The sequence below is a fragment of the Lampetra planeri genome, chromosome 16 (genome assembly GCF_965212315.1).
Source record: "Lampetra planeri chromosome 16, kcLamPlan1.2.h2, whole genome shotgun sequence".
Classification (NCBI taxonomy): domain Eukaryota; kingdom Metazoa; phylum Chordata; class Hyperoartia; order Petromyzontiformes; family Petromyzontidae; genus Lampetra; species Lampetra planeri.
The window spans coordinates 9904630-9929025 of NC_136122.1; the positions used below are offsets into that span (position 1 = coordinate 9904630).

The 24396-nt window shown below is 43.2% G+C and overlaps 1 protein-coding gene across 5 annotated transcripts in view; it reads left to right on the top strand.

Moving 5' to 3' along the window:
• Window positions 1-24396, top strand: part of SCUBE1 (signal peptide, CUB domain and EGF like domain containing 1) — a 178984-nt gene that overhangs the window by 75536 nt on the left and 79052 nt on the right. Inside the window, exons 5-10 of one of the 5 annotated variants that reach the window (XM_078601518.1) lie at window positions 3165-3290; window positions 5358-5474; window positions 5659-5709; window positions 5875-5916; window positions 9500-9589; window positions 20121-20237. In XM_078601518.1, coding sequence (XP_078457644.1) covers window positions 3165-3290; window positions 5358-5474; window positions 5659-5709; window positions 5875-5916; window positions 9500-9589; window positions 20121-20237 — 543 coding nt within the window. The remainder of the gene's footprint in view (window positions 1-3164; window positions 3291-5357; window positions 5475-5658; window positions 5710-5874; window positions 5917-9499; window positions 9590-20120; window positions 20238-24396) is intronic. The other 4 variants (XM_078601519.1, XM_078601522.1, XM_078601521.1 and 1 more) reach the window with 4 other exon arrangements.

Below are 24396 nucleotides of genomic sequence, written 5' to 3' on the forward strand. Positions count from 1 at the left end.
TATATATTTCCGCGATCTAACCCTTAAAAAACCTCGTGTGGTTGCTTTTATGAGCTCTCATCGTACGAGAGGAAACCAGAGTACCGAAAGAAACCCCCTTGCATATGCGCGGACGCAACCCAAAACTGCGCACGGATAAATTCGAGGACCCATTGTTCTAAACGCAATCTCCTGGCCACCGCGGAGCCCAGATCTATGTATAATAACTAGGTGCTGCCAAGCAGTTTCCCATCTAAGTATGAACCAGGCTGTTTCGGTGCTCAGCTTCCAAGATCACGTGAGATCGGGCGGCGCATTCAGAATGGTCTTGGCCACATTGGCACATAGCAGATGGCATTGTGTCCCCCAAGGAGGCTCGCATTTTTCTCAAGGTCGCGTGAGCGGCGTTCTGCTGACTCCGAATAACATTTGAAAGGTAAATAATTAGATTTATTTAGCTTAAATAAATATATATAAGCCTTCGATTTTAATAAGTAAATGGCTCTTGAAAAAAAATATATATTAAAAAAACACCTTTAATATTATTTTACTCCTACCAAGGCCAGAAGGGAGAGTTATGGATGGGAAAGGAAAACACGAGGCTAACAGGACTCTCCGGATAACCAAACATAACATCGCCCTGTCTGAAGAGTCGCCAAATGCACATTCTGTTCCAAACAATTTGAAATGCGGTGTGCCTGAAGCTTATATGACCTTTATTAAAACGCTTACCACACTTTGACACACACAAAAAAAACGTCATCATTGTATAAACCTTGAGAGAATATTATTAAACGCTTAAAATAAAAAAAAATTATCACTTTTATATGGTGCGGTGGCATGCAAGAAAATATGGGGCCTGGGGCACAATTGTTCTCTTGTGTGGAATATTTTTTTTAAAAGGTGTTTGTTGACATATTCTCAGCAGGCTGAAATCCTTTGGACTGCGCGGCTAAACCACCTAAAAGTAGGAAACGCTATCATTTGTTTAAAATTTGTGAATTATGGCCGCAGGACAGAGTGGTCATAAATAGTTGCGTGCAGTAAATTTCTGGATGAATGCCGTTTGCCTAAACAAACACTTTATACGTGTGTTTCTTCAGCCGCAATACAGAGGTTAATAAAAACGGGGCATGCAAAAAAATGAAGAGGTTTTCACTCAACAAGAAAGGAATCGGATGATGTTTGGCCCAGGAGCCGTTCTCAATCCGTTATATATTTTCTCAAGCGCATTGCTGCTGCTGCTGCTGCTTCTTTGAAACTGTCATTCTTCACTGCATCTCCTGTGCAGTCGAGCGATATGGCATGCAGAGGGCATGGCTACAGCTGTTGCAGTAAGACTTCTCATGCCACACTGCTGCAACCCGCCAAATAAAATAGCTGTCATCGCCAATGTACTTGCGACGTACTTGACGCGAGCCTCCACTAGCGGCTGGCTTGAGGAGAGCGAGCTGGGCTGTCGGGCTGTTTGGTCAGCGGCTTGCAATGTCCGTTCGTGTCCGTTCGGCATGTGGAGGCTTGCGAAGGGGGCTGGGGCAGTGGTGAGGGAGAATCGGTGGAGGATCATTGGGCTGGGACGATGCTGGTGGGGGAGAGGGGAGGTAACGTGGGCTCTCTATCTGCGCATAAACAGACTGGGATTGAAGTTGACAGGGCTGTAGCCGAGCTCGATTTTTCTCCACTCCTCCAGCTGAAAACGGCTACAATCGGCCCTTGTCTTCTTCGCCGGGGAGAATGGAAGGGAGCGATGATTGGAGTGGGGGTCGTGGGGGGTGGGGGGCGGGGAGAGAAGGGGGTGCCGGCATTTTAAGGCAGACTTATAGATTTGTTTAGGATTCGTATCTAGGGGTTGTGTCTATTTCCAGCAGGGAAGCCGTAGACGTCTCGTCAAAACAATTTACTTTTTTTTTGCTATGAGCTTCGCGTGAAAATTGTTTTTGTAAATAAATACTTCAGTGCACAGTGCGCACGCTCTGATGAAAATTGTTTATATTGCAAAACGTTTCGTGTAAAAATGTTACTCTATATTTGCATAGGCATATGACATCAATTTATTTTTACTTATCCGTGAAGCATGATGCTAAAAAAAAACCTGTTCCAAATATTTGGGATCAGTTGCTAAAATAACGTTTTAAACCATGGACACATTCATCAAATTCCAGTAGCTGCAACGGTGATATTCATTCTGGAATCATATTATTTTTAAAATGTTATTTACCAACGATTTTTTTTAGCAACGCAAAACAGTGAATAGCATTCCTGTTACATTATGTAATGGGCCAGGTGTTTAATGCTCATAGAATAAAAAATGATGGAATTAATCCACGTTCTCCAAAACCACTCCCGTTTTATGTACAACAAAATAAACACGTTTCCGGTGTTTTTGGTAACAAGGTCACATCTTATTATTATTGATATATTTATTGGAGCTTTTTTGCTTGAACAACATTTCACATATGCATAAATAAAAAAAAGAGTGAGTGAATCCTTCTGGTCCAGAGTATGTTTTTTTTTTAAGTTAGTGCATAATGCTGGGCACGAGTATAGATCTGCAGGGGTGTTGAATGTTTGTCTTCGCTTCACGTGGTATAGTATATAGTACGTCGCACATCCGACCGTCACTTATCCGTCCCGGGAAAATTAACCGCCCACACCCAGTGCAGCATTTGTGCCGTGCGGTGCAACTGTAATTTTCTTTACACGTTATCACATCTGACCTTTTCACATATCTGACTATGCATCGGTCACCAGCGAGTCGGGTATGCGGATGCTGTACTTGCCTATCGTTCGTCAATTTTATTCCAGAAATGACGTCATATTTTTTGTATGGCTTCCAAATTTGTCTGTGCGTTTCATCGTCTCACTTATCTTGATGCACATTTGTCTTCAATGATGTTTTTAAAGTTAGACTAGCCTTGTTAAACATTTACCTTTTTAAAAATATGTATATTCTGTGTACTTAAAATGTTTCTATGTATCCCAGGTCGCCCTTGCCAAAGAGGCACCATTGTATCATGTGTCTCAAATCGGATTTATTTGATCTCCCAGTTACATAACAACAATCAAAATGTTGACCGACCGATGCATTTACATTTCAGCTCCAGCATTGTCGTTGCATGCGAACACGTGTGTGTGTGTACCAAGCTGAGCATTAAAACTTACTCCGTTGCCCCTGTCTTGTTCAGAAGGCATGAACTGCATGAACAAGGCCCACGGCTGCCAGCACATCTGCATCGAGACGCCCAAGGAGGGAGTGGCATGCGAATGCCGGCCAGGCTTTGAGCTGGCACGGAACAAGCGCGACTGTCTACGTGAGTCAATAGGACCTTCACCCATTGTGTCCGGCACTCCGCTTGCGTCAATACCTTTTGAAATAGAGGCATAAAACACGGGCCCCGCCGCCACCGCCACCGCCACGCAGGGGTTGGCGACCATCGTGACATTTATGGTGGGGGCCCTGCTGCTTTTAAGGGAACTGGTGGTGGTAATAAGGGTGGCAGGGAGGGCAGGGCAGAGCAACCAGTTGGGCTAAGATGGGCGGGTGGAATGAGTTTGGCCCACGCTGAGCTTGGTGACGTGAGATTGGAGGTTAGGAGAAAGGCAGGCGTGCCTCTGGATCTTGCCCTCCGATGAGCACGGTTGGCCACGTGCGGTGCGAAAGAAGTTCAACATGCATATATACATACAGCAAAAGCTCTCAGTGCACCTGCTAACATATATTCCTGCCAGAGCTTACAAGTGTCCGATGGTTTTTCGGGCTGTTCAGCGTGTCATTCGGCACGATGTCCAAACATTTTGCGAAACGTGCTGGGAGCTCGAAGCTTGCAGTAAGATAACAAAAAAATTACATTTTTGTTTAAGCGAAACGTCGAGCATCGTGCCGAACAGCGACAAAAAAAACACATCGGTGAGCTGTGCGGCACAATGGTTAAAAATAAAAGAAAACAAGCTGCGAAGTAGCTTGCAGTTTTTTTAATTTCACGAAAAGCTATGCATCCCCTTCAAAGAGTGGAATCGACGGAGAAAATGTCTAGGCAGTGCATAATCATTACATTTTATCTCCACTACCCCTGCTTGCTCTTCCACTTGTCCAGCGAGCTCATCAACCCATCTCCCACCTCCCTACATCCATCTTCCACCCTCTTGGAAAAACAAAATATACGTACTGCATATGCACCATTTGCACCTGAAAGTTATCGTGGACTAGGCGAGGGTTATGGTGTAAACTTCCCTGGGTCTGAACAAGGTGATTAGCCGCAGCCCGTGGCACATATGTGGGCAGCGCATGCATATGCAGGCCACAGCAGATATTAAAATGATGTCAGTGATGTTGATGTGTCTGTGGCTTTTAGTCAGCCTGTGAAAACGGGTTATGCAGTGCCACCCCTCACAACGAGAATATTTCAGAAAGTCTCTGTTCTTAAGCAGCTCAGGTCCTTTTTAAAGAATCTTGTATCTGCACACTCGCAATGTTCGACATCACATGGCATAACTTCCTCGGCTTGTTTGGCACAGAGCAAGATGGTGTGATATTTGCCATTGAGGTAGAATCAGTCAATATGTCAAACACACTTATTCAGACAATATGATACAAACAAAAAAACCTTTCCTTTGAAAGAAATAAAACAGTGTTTCAGCCATCAGTCTACTGGCATCATGGACATATGCTTTACAGCAGCATTTGCTTTACAGACAAAACACTGGGCTGGTTTTGAACCTTTCTGGGTCTCGTCAACAGTGATACCCATGATCCTCCATGATGGCCATCAATATTTTTTAAAAATATAGATATATCAGATGTCTAAAGGTACCGATTTGTTCCTTTTGTGTGTGTGCCATGGGGCTGTGTTTTTAAGTTGCTGATCATCACTGCAACTAAGCACTATCATATACTCAAGCATGACAGCACATACAGAATGAAGTTGCTGGTCCTTCAGCTGAGATAAATGAAGCATTTTCTCTGACGCGATATGATGGCAGAATTGTACAAGCATCGTGCAGCGGTTAGAACGAAACAACAAGCTACCGTAACGCATTTATGCACGCCGTGTCAAATTGCCCACATATGTTTCCTCTCGTCAATACTCCATTGTGTTTCAATTGGGAGGCGCGGTATTTTCACCGAAACACGGCAACGAACACATGAAAGTTAACACGAATACACTTTCACATTGCACCAGCGGGCTGGAACATAAACAAGCCAACGTGTGCCTGTACAATATGTGAAAGTTACCTCATTTTGTGTCCTCTCTTCTGACGCGTGGTTGCGATGACTGTGCGGGGCGTTCGGGTGTGTGCTGCTGGTGGGTGCTGGTTGGGGGCGATGTGGTGGTGGTGGTGATGGGTGGGGGGGATGGGGTGGTCCTTTGGCTCTGCAGTGACGTGTAACCACGGCAACGGAGGGTGCCACCATGCTTGTGACGACACGGATGATGGGCCTGTATGCGGTTGCCACCAAAACTACGCACTGCACTCGGACGGGAAGACTTGTATCGGTAAGTGGCGCACGGACGCAGGCCACGGGCACACGCCGGCTCTGAGCCGCTCTGTCTTTGATGGCGAGAAAGTTCGTTAAAGCAAAACAAGCAAACACTGGTCGATTGTTTTGGTTTTTTTCTCTCTTATATTCTCCATTTAATGCCGTATTGACTAACGGCGGATGTTTTTATTGAAATACAGATAACGTAGGCAGAAAGAGAGGAGAGGACAGGGTTTCCGATGCAAGTCAAGGTACAGTCTTATTTAGATACTGGTTTCACCAATCACTGATAAATTGTTAAAAAGATTAAGAAATAAATAATATTTTTTTCTAAATGCGTCTATACCTGTATTTAAAAAAAGATTTCTTGAACGAGATGTAGATGACATGAAAGCTTTTTATCATCTTGGTGCTAGCTGTGTTGGTGGGCAGGACAAGGCCAAGGCTTTTAACAATTGGTAAGGCATAGTTTTTAACCAAAGTCTTTCTTTTCCCAATCAAAGTCTTGTTTACTGACAATGCTGCATCATGCCATACCTCACACTAAAGCTTTACTAAGCCACCTCTCATCCTTGATTCATTGACCAAATCTTAACCAAAATATTTTGTCAGATGAGCCAATCAGCAAATCGGAATGTGCTTTTTTTCGTGGTGAGAGGAAGTCTAGCTTAGGAGATTGTTTCACTTAGTCATGTTAGATTCTTAACATTGCAGTAGTTGTATACGCATTACATTATCTCTATTATAGGTAGCGCATGTTTATATGTGTTTGTTACGATAAGGGTGCCACTAGAATGTACACATATCTTCAGTTTTATGGGATTGGTTATTGTATTTTGTAAATATATCCTAAGGAATGGAGGAATAATAATCTTTATCTGGTGGCATTGGATGCATGATTTGCTAAAGATTATATTTGCTGCTGCTGTTTACCGCTTGTGTTCCATAATCGCGGATAGATTCAGCCACGAGATTTGGCGTTTACACCTTTAGGAATTGCGACAAAAATTACGATTTTCTTTTTTCAACGTTATTTTGTTTGGCACTCCATAAAAAAATGGTGATTTAAAAAATATAATTTTTACACAAGTTTTAAATAGTTACTCGTTTTATTTTGATTTATCACACAATGCATGTGATGACAAGACTGAACCACAAGTCATTATACGTGGCTAAAGTGACTTTTAACTTTGAAAAAAACAATTGCCAAAAATATAATTTCCAGAATAATGTTATGTTTTTTTAAACGGGTCTTTATAAATAGTAGCACAGTCAGGACTTGCTTTCACTCATTCAAACACTACTTTATGGATTTCACTTTGAATTTGCCTCGTTATTGCAATTATTTTTGTTCTGCTAACTTAAAACAACGGAGGCAACACGCGAATGAATGGAAAATAGAGGTTGCGATTGGCACAGCCAGCCAGGTGCCAAAGCAAATTAGCAAAAGGAAAACAATCTTAGCAAAATGCCCATACAAACCCAAGACTTACCGTTTGTTCGCAACGTTCTGCCTCTTAAACACATTCGGTTAAAAAACCCAGGGACAAAAAATATATGGCAATGACCAATAATTGTTTTCGTGAACGGTTCCTGCTAAATTTCTTGTCGCACGAAGAAATGTTTTCTTTCAAGCGCGCACAGAAAGTTCACGTGTGGTTTTTTTTGTTGTTTGTGCGGTAGCTTTAAAAAAAATATCTTTTAAGGCGGGCGGCTTTCGCCGTGTGTTAAAAAACATTTGCTTAAGTAGGAAGCTTAGCGTAGGATTCCAAGCTCGTTTCTTAAGCCTGAATGTTTTGTGTTTTCTCCAAGCACGGCGGTTTTTTAGCTGAGTAACGCCAACCCCCCGCTGCCCACTCATGCAAACCAGTGTGTTTGTTATTTCCTCTTATTTTAAAGTCGCGTATTTTGTTTCTCTCTATGTATTTAATTATTATTTAAAAATTCACAGCGTCTGTTGTAGACATCAGAGCGAGTTTTTTTTAATTTTATATATATTTTTTTCCTAAGGTCACCCTTTCTTTCTTTCCTGCTGTGATTCTCTCTGTACCTACCTCCTCACGGTAACAGCCCCATGGTGCTGATTGCCTGCCTTGTCTCTTGCTGAAACCTCAACCCGTTTTGAGGAATTTGTTTCGGAAGGAAAAAAACGAACCAAAAAAAACGAATTTGGAACCCCCCCCCCCCAACATAAGAAAAAAAACATTGTTTTTAAATTATCAAATTAAATAAATTCAAACGGGTGCAGATGCCTGCGTCCCCTTGCTTATCTCATAACCACTGAGGCTCTCAATTGCAGTCGACACTCTATTTGGGATCAAAAGTACATGTAGCATGCTAGGGGTGTGCCTAGATTGTCTTCGTCACATAATCCACCACTTTTATTAACCGAGTGATAGTTAGGCTAAGGCTAAATTCACCACCGCTCCACCCACCTGACACCCATGCTGATTTGCCTTCCCCTCTCCCCCCTCACCATTCTCACCTCTTACGCACACGCCCATCGCTCACCTCTTTGCTTCGTACGTACGAGTAAAAAAAAAAGATCGTGTTAAAAGAAATAAAGCTGTGCGATCTTCGCCCACGAAGTCCCACACGCACCCTCTTGTAGACGATGTAACGTTATGTAGCTTAACAAAAAGGCAGAAGGAAAACGACAGCGTCTAACTTGTCGTCTCATCAGATGGCTTCCCTCATTCCTCCCCTACATCCTTCACTCTACCCCACCAATGCAAGCATCCCTCCCCTCCACATCACTGTACATAGATGCTTCTTTCAATGTGCGCTAACTGCATGATGTGACCTAGGCTTGGCTTTTACTTCTGCAGCAGTGGCTCATATGCGGTGGGCCTTACATTTTTGTTAGTATATGTTTTCTCTTTTACAATGATTATTTTTTTATTTTGTACATGATGATGCTGACATGTCCAGGCATATAATTACAATTCCGGTCTTGCTTGTATATGAGACAGTTTTATTGACTGAACATTTATTTTACTTTAATTGGTCAAGATTGTGAATCTTAAAAAAAACCACTGTAATTGCAAACAAAGTGTTAAGAAAAAATATGAAAGGCAATTTCATCGATGTGATTTAAATGATCACCTGCAGTGTGATTGACTCAAAGACCACCTTGGCGTTTTTTGAGTTATCAGACTTTGTGAAATGTTTAAGGCCAAAACGCTGGACTGTTAGCACCTCACAGCACACAGTGCACCCAATTTTTTTTTTGTGTGTGTGACACCGATTTGTGACCTATCGTAATCTTTAAAACACCTTTCCCTTACACTCTTTGCATTCTACATAGGACGGGGGCATTGTTAATTTCTTGGCATGAGTAGTAGGCAATTTGGATCAAAGTTGGCTGTTGAGTGGCATTTCTGCAAAAGACAAGCAGGGCAATCAGTGCTGCTTTTAAAGCAACTTTTGTCTAATCCCGCACGATCATTCTTTGTTCTTTTATTATCGTTATATTATGATCATCTTCATCGTCATTATTTAATGCTTTAACTGTGCTGCTTTCAGTTCTCTGCCTCTTTCAGCCTCTTAGTCTGTCAGACTCTCTTAGAACCAAAACTAAAATGCATCCTTGCTTTTGGCTCCTGGCATGCATGCTTGCCCATCGTGTACTGGGCCAGGCCTTAAGCCTAGGCTTTTCCCTTGTAGATCAAACATCATCCATTCACCTTTTATGCATTGTTGTTTATTTATTTTTCATTTTTGAGTTTAATTTGTGCTGGAAGAATTCAGCGCGGCCCTTTTTTTACAGCCATAACATTCTCTAGCGCTTAACAACATAGCCCAGCTGCTACATGTACACCAAATTCTGAGGAGGCCCTTTCAAAAAGTTAGCGAAACGTCTTTTAACGTCACGACGTCATTCGACAGCCCGTAAACGGTGAATTCGACGACCATTTTTTTTTCTCTCACGACAAAAAACACCGAATGCGGTGAATCCGACCAAGTCTGCAGCTTAGCATAACAAATGGGGCCCCTCAGTTTCCTGTTAATTGCTGTTGTGACGTCCGTTTGTGTTTTTAGAAAGGAGTGAGGCTGCTATTGAGAGCACTGAGTTCAATGCCACCTCGGTGGTTGATGTGGACAAGCGGGGAACGCGTCGCCTGCTGATGGGTAAACATCTGCTCCCGGCATCGCAAGATGTCCTGGCCAAGGGTTTTCCATGCACCGTTCTGTCTCTTGCCCCAAACCTTCCTCTACTCGTGTGTTTCCCCCCCCCCCCCGCTTTGTTTGGTGTTGTCTCTCAAACGGTTTTGTTTTAATGCGGTTTTCTTTTCACTGTTTTGTTTCTGTTCGTTCGTCTGATTCCCCCCCCCTGCCCACTCCCCACCCCCTTCCCCCCTCCTACACCTTCAAGAATTTCTTTATTTTACAGGACTAATCATGCCAGCATAAACAAAACAAAACTGAAGAAAAAATGAAGACTTACTTTAAACAAAAATGTAATGACAGGCTCGTGAAATCCTAAAGAGTCTTATGGAGAATATAGGCAGAGGCTGTGTGCTTCCTGGAGAAGCTGTTTCGACTGCCAATCTGTGCTCAAAAGTGCACATTTCTAGTTCAATGGCTACACCAGGAAACATTGCGTTTGTGTAAAGGCAATGGAAACATTGATTGATTTTATCCCACGGCAAAAATTACAAAAGATCAGAAATATTGACCACACGTCTTTTATTCAATCACAATGTTGAGATTTTCACACATTACTTCAAATCGTAGATTGGGCTGTCATGTTAACAAAATACATTTTTAAATCGACGAAAGTCTTGCGTTCACGTATATACTAAACAGTGAACGTAAATTAAAATCAAACGTGTCCAGCCGTTCTCTGATGTTAGCCGTCGACGGGAATTTAACAGCGGGTGCATAGCACAGTGCACTAACCGCTCTACCATTACTCCTCCCTCATTGGAAGTAAAGTGGCATTAATTCAATATGTCTATGAGTAAAGAAGACTCAAAGCCTGCAAGCGGTAGCCATTTAGACTGAGCAAACATTGTGAGCCTACATGATAGTTCCTCGCATGATCATGGCCAGCACAACGATGAATTAATGACCCCAGTTTAGAATGCAAAGTTGCAGCAAAGGGTGCGCCCTTTGCCATAATTGTTAGAACATGACAGGCCAGGGAAATCAATTTTAATATTGTGCGAAGCATCACATATTTATTCAATATGTTCGACAAATCCTAAAAATAACAATACCAGGCCCCTTAAAAATTATAGCCGTGGGGAGCGGCTGCTGATGGATTCTGGCAGGGACGACCGCAGCTGGGGGAGAGTAATGCGCGAGTTGGCCTCGACAAATCACAAAGGGGTGAAACGCCACGGCTCTGCGTCTGTGGAACTGGCAAGCGCCTGCACCCTTCTGCGTCTCTGAGCTTTCCCAGCACGAGAGACGGCCCGAAGCATCCGCAACCGCGACTCCCTGCAAATAGCCGCAGATCCATTGGCAACCCAACGGCGGCGAGGAATTAAAAACAAAAATCAGCTTTGCGTGCTTTGCGGGGAAAACATGGACATTGTGCACCAATAGGCGCATCTTAAAGAGGTTGTATACGTAGTGCCAGTGATTACTGAATAATGTAATAATGTGATAGTTATAACGACAGTTTCCAATGCGTCCTAACATGGCCAAGCCGTTACAAGGCTGCTGAGCAAACAACCAAATGTATGGTCGCCCATTGTCAATCCACTGCTGGACGGAAGCCTCCCCCATGGAAGCCTCCCCATGCCATGTTCATCATGGGGGTTGTTTGACCATTCTTCGCCACGCTGGTCAGTGCGTGTTGGTGAAGGCGTGGAACACAAATTAGTACAACACAGAAGTACAGTACAACAATCGTTTTTGCTATATCGTCCTGTTATTCAAGTACGTATAATTTTAGATATTTGTCAATCATATTCTGGATAAATGATTGCTCCGCACATTGTGTCAGTCATGGAGGTTGTTTTGACCATACTTCACCATGCTGGTCAACAGTGGTGGGTAGTGCAAAGGCTGGTACAGATGTTAACTCGCCACTGATGATATCCATAGCTGTGAATCAAACTCAGGCCACCGGATTTATAGCACAGTGTGCAAACGGCTATGCTACTGCTCCACCACTCATTTCAGAAGTTAAAAAAAATGTACCCGTAAAAACAAAGTTTTTCACTCTAAATCCTTTATATGCGTGGTGGCTAGAGTCCTCTCGTCCTCTGGCTTGAGATGGCTGCCACCTATGGGTCAGATGATTGTCTGCCAGCATTAAGCAATTGGTAATTAAATATTTAAATTTTTTTCCCTAAACAGTGTAAAATTTTGGAAAAATTTTTTCACGAAAATTAATTGTCACGCACAACGAGTCTGTGTGCAAAATGTCAGCTCGATTGGATCACGGGAAGTGGGTTAAAAAACGACCGAAAGATTTGCATGGTCGTAAGCAAGCAAGCAAGCACGCAAGCACGCACGCAAGCAAGCGAACTTAATACAAAGGATTTAAAAATAGGCCACGGTTGTCTGAGACGAGTTCTTTGCTAAAACTAGTTTCACTCTCAAGTTGCAATTAAATCTTACTGACCTTAATGTTTTATTATTGCTATAATTACTTCATCAAAGAGACGTTTATGCCACGTTACTTTCTTTGCCTAATCATTGATTTGAATATTAATAAATTTCATACATTAGCCCTTACAGGCTAACACACAATTACAATTTAATTTATTTCTAATTTGAATGATTTGTTTTGCAAAGGGAAACCTTCTACAGCAAAATGCACATTTTGTGGCCTTTAACATTTTTATCTTATAATTTTCTGCTTTGTTTTAATTCAGATTTTTCTCTTTAAAGAGACACAGATGACATCAGGGATTATCTTTTTTAAATACTTGGTCACGCCACTGATTTGTTACAGACCCCATTGGCCCAGTACCACTATGAGAGATGCAAGTCATTTGGACACGATATGAAATCCATTTCTTCGCATTGTAACGGGCATCCTTCCAATCATTGAAATGATCTCATCCGAAACTCAACACACTAATAAGTACAACAAATGTAATCGGTTTCCTACATGGAAGTTAACTAAACATCTGAAATAAGTTGAAATCAAGACCTCTTGCTTTGTGGAATTCTAAACATTTTTTCCACAATTTGTCTTGGGGGCAAATATCTGGTCTGTGCATCCCTCCTGAGCCCAAATCCATGCCATTCCAGAATAAGAATGTTATCCGCAACATCTTTCATTCCGATAAGGATTGCAGAGTTCTGCAAGCTCACCTCAAACTACAATTCAGCATATTCCACGGTAATTCTTACATTGACCACAATCACTCCTTCACTTGACGGTGAATCAATAAGCATCCTCGGGGTCGTCACACCAGGAATGTTTCCTGTTCAAGAACATGATCTGGTTCCCCAAGGAGACAATATCCAGAAACTCCTCTCCTCCGATAGATATTTTTAAATATAATTTCGTAATAGCTGGTGGAATGCATTGCTTTAATCTTGTAATTGAGTTTCAATTCAACTTAGAGTACTCTTTTGTATAGCCCAGGCCCTTTCCATTCATAAAAAAAACAATATTTTTCAAAAGCACAGAGTGTTTACATTATTTGAAAATGCTCAAAGTTGAAATGTTAATTTTGCAAACTCTGCTTACCTACAAAATATTTCTCTGAACACAATCTGGTGCACGAGTCCAGATAGGTGAAAGTGTGCGCCACGTAGCTTTGGAAATATCGTAAACAAAGTCTAAATTCTTCAGGGAAGATTATCCCCACTTTGTTTCAACATTAATTATTTTCATACCGATTTCAACGACAGAGCCATTCGTTTGCGATTGGCGTTGAGTGGTCGTGGCCCATTGGTGCACACATTGTGCTACGGACTCAGCAGTTTGCCTCGAACAATTCGCGGCCACAACTAACATCAGTGGTTAGTGATATCTGGACTGATGCGAGCAGGCCCCCCTCTTCAGCAATCCCCCCTAACCACCATGGTAAAGTACAGTGCAACAAATCCCATAGCGTGTGGAGGATTTCGTCCAGACATGGATTGACAATGGGCTGTAAATTCTTCTTCTTATATATGTATATAAATTATTCACGAAGATCTTAGAGAGCCGTTTAAATAATAAATTAGAAGCCAGCCAATCGCATGAGCTTGCTGGTTTTAGAAAATAAATGGCTTTTATACTATAAATCAGATTCCGGACAAGACTTAATGAATATCAACTACTGTTTTGTCTTACTCTAAGAGCCGAAGGACCTCTCATAGCCTGAGGCCTTGATAAAAAAATAATATAGAAAGTATTGCAACCCTTTTTAGAGATTGAATAGTTCCACTGGGATTGAATGAAGAAGGCAACAAAATACAAATAAAAAAAAGGAGTCGGGCAAGAAGACACACTCTCACTGGGGATATTCGCTACCACAAAAGATATTATAAAGAAATTGACCGATAAAAGAAATGCGATGAACAGAAATTAAGTATTTCCATCTCAGATCCGCCGGTGACATAGACGCAGGCTTTTTTTCAGCTGGTAAGGTCCACTGAGCTGAGCAACTTTTTTTACAAGACAGCCAGCCAAAGACCAATGAATATGAACGACAGAAAATGATTGTATAACCTAAAACACAAGAAGGCTGCGATGTTGGGCTAAGGATAAGTATTAACAAAGCAAAAGTCGCGGACAATAAGTTTGCCAAACACAAGAAAAAATTGATTGGAGGGACTCAACTGGAAAACACAAGTGTGTATACCTCGGGCAATTATTTGAATGCGGACCGGAATCAAAAGTATGAAGTGAAGAGGCAACGTAGACTAAGTTAGAGAGCTTTTGTAAAAACCGAATTTGATCATGAAAAGCAAATTACCAATATTTCTAAAGAGTAAATTCTCAATCGGTGCCTCGTACCTGCCGTGACATATGGATCAGACACATGGACCCTGGCAAAGGACAGGAATATTGAACGAAAGTTGAAAAGTGCACAAAAAATATGGAGAAGTGGATGCTTGGAATTGAAACTGTGAGAGAAATGAGAGGAAGACATAGGTCGTAGAACAAACACATTTTTGAGACATCGTAGTGACAATTAAGAAAAGCGAGTGGGCCTGAGCAGGACAAATTCAGAGAAGGGCACATGGTGATGGAATGGCACCCAAGGGAGGTAACAACTATCGAGATGAAGGCCAACGCTGGTGATGGAGAAATGAGATCAGTTCATTCGCAGGTCTGCGGCTTTGTGGGATTGTGAGAGGCGTTCATCCTGCAGCAGTGGATAGATCGTGGCTGACGATGATGATGACGACGACGATGACGACGACCGTGATTTCACGGCGGTGTTGACGCAACAAAAATAGCAACGAGGAATTTCATCTTAGTTATTTGCAATCTAGTTGATATTTTTTTATATTTTGCTGCAAAGAGGTCAGGAGATGGCTGTACAACAATGGATTCTTGACTCTTACCTGTGCAGAGATATGAGCGTTTATTGTCATGCACAATAAGTTTGCTAAATGCAAGGAAATATATGCTTGGGGGACAAAACTGGAAAACACATCAGAGTGCGTTGATGGAATTTGGCCAACATCCAAATCAATGCAGGACCTTCATACCAATGAGTCTTGAGGCTCAGTGAGATTTTTCAGGATAAAATAAGGACATTATTATACATTTTACACTTGTAATGGTTCTAGCATTTTTTCATTTGTAGACATTAAGAACAGACTATCAGATCAAATGTTTTAATTTTATTTAAATAATTGTAGATTTTTAGTTTCTATTCTTTGGAGATTTTCCAATTTTTTTTTCATTTTCTGCAAGCCCCTTCACCAACCTGCACTGGCCGCTGTGGTGAAGTATGGTCACATAACCCCCAGCATGAGCACATCATTGAGAGCCCTTCGTATAGCAGTGGCTTGCAACACTAAGCCAAAACGATGAATACCGCACACCTACTATATTCAATAATTCGTTATTCATTATGAGATGTAGCTGCGGCATAGCATTGAGCACCCTGAACTTGCACTCCAGAGCTCACTGGTTTGATCTGCCGGCAAGGCAGCTGAAACTTGGCCGAGTTTCCTATCCTTTGTCCACCCAGCGGTCGATCGACAGTGTGGGTACTCGCACCTTCCCCAAGATGTCTGGCCAGTGTGAAAGAGTAGGACAAATACACAACTAGAGGGGGCTCTATGGTGCTCTATTGATCCCCCTCGAGTGGAAGCCCTTCCACCAGCAGTGGTGTGAGCGAGCACTTGCGGGGCTGCCACCCTTAACCCACTTAGCAATCGGCCAACGATTAATTCCACCATTCATCGCGGTGTGCCACAGGTGCTGAAGGCATTCACATCTCGTACGTTTGGGCAGAGCATCCCCGATCAATGGAACCACAAAACCATGGAACATGGCACACACGCACACATGCACGCCCACTGTGGCTATGTATATGCGCGCGTGTGTGTGTGCCTGGGCAAGCGCCGTGGACATTTCCAAGAGGCCCCTCTCCTTTTTCCTGCTAGCTGGAATTTGACGACGACGTGCCTGGAGTACAAAAGCCACCGGCCGCTGTCCGTGTACTTTCCATGGGGGTGTGGCATTTGGCGTGTGCAGCCCCTGGTATCGGCCCTCGTGCTGTTGTTGCGCAGTAGCATTGGCGGCAGAGGAGGAGGAGGAGGCGGCGGTGGTACGGCGCTGTTTGAGAGCGCTCTGCAAAAGTCAACACAGCCTTCTCTTGCTCTACCCCAGACAGCAGCCCTCCGCTGCCTTCCCCTCTCCGCCCCTCACCCTCGCCAGCATCCCAGAGACCCCACCAACTCGCACTTCTCCACGTCACCCGCCCCTAACCTAAGACGTTTTACTGTCGCGCGCTCTGGCTGAGTGTTTATTCATCCGAACTGTGAGCCAGCTCCGGGCGCTCTGCGTAATTTCTTTGCTTTGTTTGGTTTCTTGCAGTAGGCCAGAGCACATGCCTCTAGCCACTGAGCAGATAATTCAGTAGAGGCCATCCCCAGAGCATTGCCGCAATTTTTTGACCATGAGAAAAATGAATTGTAGATTGTGAAACCTCACCGAGCTCTGCAGTGGAGCTGTCTGGATTACAGCTTTCCGAAGTGCTTTCTGGCTGTGCCGCCCGTGTGCTGTTCAGCACAATGAACGACGTTTTTGTTCGCGAGCAGGGAGCTTCTTCAGGAACTGAGTTGAAGAAGCTGCCACTACGCGGAGCAACACGTCCTACATCAAGCCGAACAAAACGCGGCACATTCCAAAAACACGTCGGAGGTCTAGACAGAGCAACCGCAAAAACTCACTCGGTAGTATCCTGGATAACACGTGAAGGATATCCCATTCCATTATATATCTTCACATGTAAAAATATATTGTGCACAGCCTCCATGCAAAGATACACAGTTATGCTTGCTTGCTGGTGTAGTATCCCAAATCCCAAATTTATATTCAATAACATTGCATTAAAATTGTTCATATAAAAATAAAAAATTGCATTAACATGCAACTAACTGAAAAAAAAATCCGGATTATTGACAACAGAATGAATCGCTTACGAATGGGTAATTATGTATGTAACGATGCACCGATTAATTCATTAAAATCAATTCTCACTCATATCGTACATGTAAAAATCATACATGATGTACGTGAATTATCACGTGACACGCAGATACATGATGCAAATGTGGCGGTACAAACAAGAAGCAATACAAATGAGAAAGCTAAAAAGAAAAAGACAAAAAATGTATCCACTCTTGAATTGAATCGCGACCCCCAAATTATGAAAAAACGCACAACACACAATCAAGGCAGTAAACATTTAACGAAAAAATTGCAGATCCTGGAGTTGAAGCCCTAACCCCGAAACCATCTAAAATAGAAACGATGCAAGTGAGACAGTAAAAATTAGACAAAAAATATGAATAGACTCTCAAATTGCAACTCCCAAATCTTGACAATGTGCACACTTACTGGCAATACACAAATGGCAGCTTTCCCCAGAGTATTCTGTCCTCCCAATTGTCATTTTAGATCAACCTCCGTCTGCAAGTCTTTGATTGTATGCGGCCAAAATCAGTGTTGAACTTGGCCCGACTGCCTTACATCGGGCTGGCCGAAGCGTCTGTTTTCGACGTCCTCAGGAAGTGTGCACGCTGATAAGTGCGCAAAGAAGCAAGGAGAGCTATGTTCTAGCAATGGCATTAAGAGGCAGAAATGGGGACAAATTAACTAAAGCACATCGCATTGACTGTTAAGCAACGTGGGCTTGGGCAGGACAGGAGCTATGATTCAGAGACTAATGATGTAGTGGCAGCTACAGGAGGGAACAACACCCCAGAGGATCTTTCCGGTAGAGAGATGCAGTGAGGAAATGAGGTCGGGTGCATTGTTACATTGCATCACCACGAGTGATGGTGAAGCCTTGTGAATGCTAAGATGTAATGTAATTGAATATGCTGGATAAAGGCCTCCCCATGCCATGTCATTGCGTGGGTTGTTTGACCAATACTTCACCACGCTTATCAGTTGAGTTTGGTGAAGGAGGGAGGCCGCAGGCCCCGTTCAGATTCCGCTCGCCACTGGCGTTAGCCGTGTCCGGGAATTTTATTGTGGGTAGCTGGGTTCATTCATAGGGCAGTGTGCCAACCACAGCGCCATCGCTTATCGATGTCACCCAGATTATAACAAATTGTAAAGAATCAATTTTCGCACACACGATTCGATGCGTGAGCATCGTGTGCATGGGAATTGATTGTAGTCGATGGATCCACTCCTCACTCCATCCCGGCCATTTCATTCTCCTGATCCGAATCTGAATCACAATGCATGCCTGAAACAATTAACCGTGCCTAACGATATTGAAATGTAAAACGTAATATATCTATAAAACTCGCTTGAGTACTTACGTCAACAGTTTAAATAATTTACACCATTCCATACCACTGCACGTGTACTATTTGGAGAACTTTCAATACGAACCTCAATGGGTTATGGAAAGAAGAAACCCCCCCCCCGGACCTCAAATTAATTAATGAAAGGTTCAGGTGGAGCCCCGCAATTGCTTGCCCACGTCACTGCTGGCGGATGGGCCTCCACTGGAGGGAGCTCTTGAGGTTATTGACCTACTCATGCACGCTGGCCAGACGTCTGGGGAGAGATGGGAATACCCACGATTTACCCCACCGTACACGCGACCCTGCCAATTGATTGACTGTGGTGGGTTGTACCCTTTTACGCTGCTGGGATCGAATCAAACTTAATAAAAACGACACGTTAATTTAATAGAGGCTTGCACTCCGCGCATATCTGAGCTTTTACACACCCTTTATTTTTATATATATTTTTTAAAACCCACACCGTCGAATCCCAGCCCCGTCCTCTTGCCGCTGGAATGAATAAAGATGGAAGAGTGAGATGTATTACGAGAATCGTTTTCATCTGTGTCATGTCGTTCCAAAACAAACGTTGCGCACAGTCTCGTTAGTAATGCCTTTATTATTATTATACCCACATTGCCACTGACATACACACTTTTCAGAGTCAGAGATTGGTTCTACGTTCGTAATACGATATGACTTTAAAAGGCATTACCATCCAAATGAACCTGGATGCAATGCCGTTCTCAATTTTTTTCCCCCACCCTCCCGCTCTTGGCACGAATCCTACTTTGGTGGAATGATAGAGGCTATGAATACCCTCAATAATAAATAAAATAAATCCTAACAGCCAGTAAAAATTGGAGTTTCAAGGCTGAATCGTTGACACTGGGTAGTTCTGAGCATGCTACCAACTATTTACATCCAATCCCTAATATATATTTAATTCCTTCCCGGCAATACTTTTCACATTTAAGTCATCGTGATCATTTCTTGTTACAATTAAGAAATGTCTGTCATCGACTCGCAAGTGATATTTTATCTGGGTAAGTAAAGACTCCTGCCATTTGAAAATAAATCTTCACGACTTCATTCCTAATGTCCTCCTCATCCTGTTGCCAGCATTTTAATTGTGCTCTTCCTCCATCTCTTCCCCACCCTGACCTTTGCTGTTCCCTGTATTTTTAATATATATTTTTTCATTTACCTTGTTTATGTGTGCGAACAAACCAAGTGTTTCCTGACCGTTTTCCTGCAGCATCTACCATAAAAAAATGCCACTTGACCTCACTTCTCATATTCTAGCCGAGAAAACAATATGTGAGAGATGTAATCAATTGCCCTTTTGTGGTGCCCAAACATACACACACACACACCAGACATCAATCGGCTAGGTTTAGGTAAAAAAGAAAATACAACAAAAACACAACTTAATAATCACTTTACCAATATAAACAAGACAGGTAGGGGCTTTATGCATAAATACGATTTCTGGTGCAGGCAAGTTGAATTGCGCATCAGTTCAAGGTCGTTATTTCCTCTTTGAGACGAAACAACCACCAGAAAACAGAGACAAAGAATGAAAGAATGGGTTTCGCAAAACAAACAAAAAAAACCCCGCGGCGTTTGTTTAGACCCAGTGGGGTGACCGATCGAGCAGAAGCTACCGCTGCTGCCACTACCGCTGCTGCTGCTGCTGCCGCTGCTGCAGACGAGGCTAGCGCCAGGCAGGGCAGGTTAACATCGCGCACGACTTGTCCCGTCTCCTCCGCAGAAACATGCGCCATCAACAACGGCGGCTGCGACCGCACCTGCAAGGACACCTCCACCGGCGTGCACTGCAGTTGCCCAGCCGGGTTCACGCTGCAGCCAGACGGCAAAACTTGTAAAGGTGCGTTCGTTGGAGCGTTTGTTACTCCGTCCCTAACGTCGGTACGTGATTTGCAATCAACCTTTATATATATATGTATGTACTTTATGTTAATTTGATGGCAAAAACGCCAGGAGGTGGCTGAACAGTAATGGATTATTGACTATTATCGGTGCGGAGATTTGAGTGTTTACCCCTGAGTCATGCACAATAAGTTTGGTTAATGAAAGAAAATATTTGTTTAGGGGACACAACTGGAAAACACAACAGCGAGCGTTGATGGAATTTGGCCAACATCCCAATCAATGCAGGACCTTCATACCAATGAGTCTTGAGGTTTGGTTTTTGTTGGACCTTGGAGTGTGTTCACATCTCACTGAGGCCCCCTTTATCCACTCATGAACCGGGATCCCATTCACCCCCTTCCCGCCCCTCCAATTTATCCCGGCATCCTGTAATGAGATGAAAAATCCAATCAGAAATGCCAAAGAGCATGTTAAGTCTGTGCGCTAAAGATCGGCCTGTGGAAGGCATATTTTACAGGACTTCTGAAAAATCCTTCAAGGGAACTTTTTATCCTTTTCCACAGTCGGGAACACACTTGACCATGATCTGTACTATGGAATTGTTTGTTGCGTGACAGCGAACATCAATCCATTGCTTGATTCCTTGAGCTGGAATTTTGCCAAATCAAGTGGAAGACTCGATTTCATGTGATGGGGGTTTTTTTGTCTGCAGTCATTGGTGATTGAGCTGAGACTACTCACTCGCGACACCTGAGAACCTAGTGTAAGCATCGGCAGCTGCCTATAGCTTACATAGATAGTCTATATCACAATGCTACTCTGCATCAGCAACCGCGGTGGCGAGATGTTAACTACCTCGTGTCGTATACAGGATATCGTGGTTCGATTCTGAACCTGACGCCTGTATATTTGGAGTTTGCATATATTGGAGTTTGCATGTGGTCACGTGGATTCTCTCCAGCTCCTCCGGTCTGTATCTCCACATTTGGAAACATGTATTTAGAGTATTTGGTTGCTATTAATTTCTAAATGATAAGCCAATTCGTTGAGCTGTAACTTGTGACCAGGTAGCTTCTGAAAGAAGAGCTATATAGCTCAGTGGGCCTAAGCTGGTAAAATAAAAATACAGAGACGTTCTCTCTCTGTGTGCCTATGTGTGTTCTCTCTCTATGTATCTTTGTGATATCTGTCTGCTTATATGTCTGTCTATAGTTTTCTGGTTAGATGTTTGTTGCTATTTCATTTATACCTGATGATGATTGCTTGTGTTGCAATTGAAACGTCGTATGCTATTTTTTATTTTTTATTTTATCTTTATACGTGACTTTACCTAAAGAACCAAAGAGTAATTCCTGCAGTCACGAAAGCTCCAAATTAAGATAAATGTGGTCTTAGGTCAAAGTGCAACCCCAAAATGACTTTCTCAGACAACTGCTGGTAGAAAGGCCCTCCACTAGAATGAGCACTAACGCGTCTCTTCATGATGTATTTGGCCTACTCTTCCACACTGGCCAAGCAGGAGTACTCACACTTTACCCCACTTTTTGGCTGCTTAGCGGCACCCCCCCCCCCTCACCACCCGTGATGCAGTCTGTCTTGCGGCTGCATCACCGGCCGTCATATTCGCCATGCTCAGTGGTGTTTTGATCGTTTGGGGGAATTGGCGAGGGAAGCATCGTGCTTCTTCACCTTTGCTCGCTGTTCAAGGATCTGAGGAGGGGCAGGGCGATATAGAGGATGCTCGCGATGGTAATCCATCACGAAGGGTCCACCGCAGGTTAAAGGAGCACTATTCTGTTGGGAAGACATCGACATTTTACACTTGCACTTTCAATTCTCAGAGAGAGGAAAAAAAAGTACCTATTGAAGTATTATTCTGCTGAAGGCCATTTGATTAAAAAAGCAATTCTCTGCAACACTCGTTATTGATTTGTTACGCTATGTGCCTGCCACGAGGTCCACAATTTGTACTGAGTAATGGGAGGAGATTCAATCTCCGGTTAATTTAATCTCGCCTAATATGGAAACATTGGTCAGTCGCCCCAAATCAAATTTCTCCCGACCTCTGAGGAACGATGCAATTATTGGGCTGCGTCATTAGCGCAATATAAAGGAGCCATTGACCGTGGCGATGATACATTAGCTGTGAATAAATCGATAAATTAAAAAACGCGAGTTGTACGTTTGCCACGTAAACCCCCTTTAATTTATATAGATTTTTGGTGCAGCACAGCAACTTCATCTAATTGCAAGGATTCGCAATTGTTTAAAACGCTGCAGAGAACCGTGCCTACGAAGGAGCGTGTCCAATCGGCACGTACGGCCTCTCCTACATGGACACGTGGTTCAGAAGCATTGGCACCGATCTTCTTCTCCTTTCATACGGCTGACGTAGATGCAAGAGCAAAAACGACAATTTCACATTCAGGTCAGATTGAACGCTAAATTCATTGGCACCAATGGAAAAATACAACGGAAGAGTGTCCAAAAACAAAGCGTGGGGGAAGATTTCCCCGCTTGGAGTTAAATTGCGAGAGGACAATGAGGCACACAAAGATTTAGAGAGCGCATACGGGTTAATGACATCATTGGAACTATGAAAAAAAAAACGAAGCAGGATTGAGCAAGGCACCTCGCTATAGAAGGGACAATGAACGGAGGTCAAGATTCACGATGGGGTGGCAGCCAAGGGAGTTCAATGCACGCGAGAGCACGCCCGCTGGGGGAGACGGAATGATCAATTGAATGCCCACGATTAGCAAGGTTGCCTACGTACAGTGTGAAAGAAGTTCAACATACGTACAATTCAGCTCTTGCTGAGGTGGAATATTCCATCGCAAGAGCGTGACTTGGGGAGGCCTTAGTCCAGCAGTTGATTGAGCGTGACTGATTAGCACGGTTGGTTGCGTACGACGCGAAAGAAGTTCAACACACATGCACGACTCCCGGTGATTGTAAATTGACTGATGGAAGTCTTTGGCCCAAGTTAGGGTGATCCTGGTCGTCACTTTGCGTGCTTACTTTATTGTTCAACTGAGATGCTCAAAAGAGCTTGACAGCAATAATAATCATTTCGTTTTCCAGTGTTTCGTGCTTCATACAGAGTATTTTTTTTTTGTAATCTGAAAAGAGAACCTAATAGGGGGGAAAAAAGCCGCATTCATTTTTTTCTAATAAGGCTGAGGATATTTTTTTTCTCAAATTAAAAGTGACATAAACCAATATGCAGGAATCGTAGTATTTGTTCTGTTAACCATGGAAGGGCTTCACTTTAATGGCACCATATCAAAGCCTCCAATCCTCTGCCACCACTATCCACCACCACTGCCAACGACAAAAGTCCCCCGTATAGCCTTCACAGACTTTTTGGGACAAGTTCTGTTCGCGAGCACCTATGAAGGCCGGCACGGCACACGATGGCATGGGTGGTCAGCACCACGCCTGACCGCCTTTGTCTTTATAGTGGCCATGTATACACACTGCACCGGATACTCATTTAAGGCTGAGTCGACCTAGGGCAAGCCCAGTTAAAATATTCACCACTGTTATTGGACATGAGTGAGAATTACAGTGCGCTAACAACTGCACCACCGCTCCTCACATCCACCACCACTATCACGTCCACAACCACCTTTACCACCACCATCGCCACCACCACGATCATACAAATCGTTATTATCAAATAATCATCATTGTAACCAAGACCACCATTACCACCACAGCTATTTTCACCATGATTAGCAAAACCACGATTAGATCACCATTATATTCACCACCACCACAACCACCAACCACCGTATTTCTCACCCTCACTGTGAGGATAACAATCTCACAATCTCATACCTGTCACTCTTGCTTATTTTTGAAACTACAATGTACCTTCCACAAACTTTCTCTGCAGTCAATCCCGAGATATGCATCTGCTGCAAATAAGCACAGGCGTAGATTATCCATAGATTACTTCTATGTGTTAAACAGCCTCTGTGCTATAGAGGTCGACACGAAGATAAGGTGTGGGCAGGGTTAACCATGTCAGTCATGTAAATGTTGGGGAAGGAGTGGGATTCCTGTGTGCTTGCCGGGCCGGTCTGGCAATCGGTGCAAAGAGTTAGGTGCATACATGTATGTTGTATGTACGTTGAACTTCTTTCGCA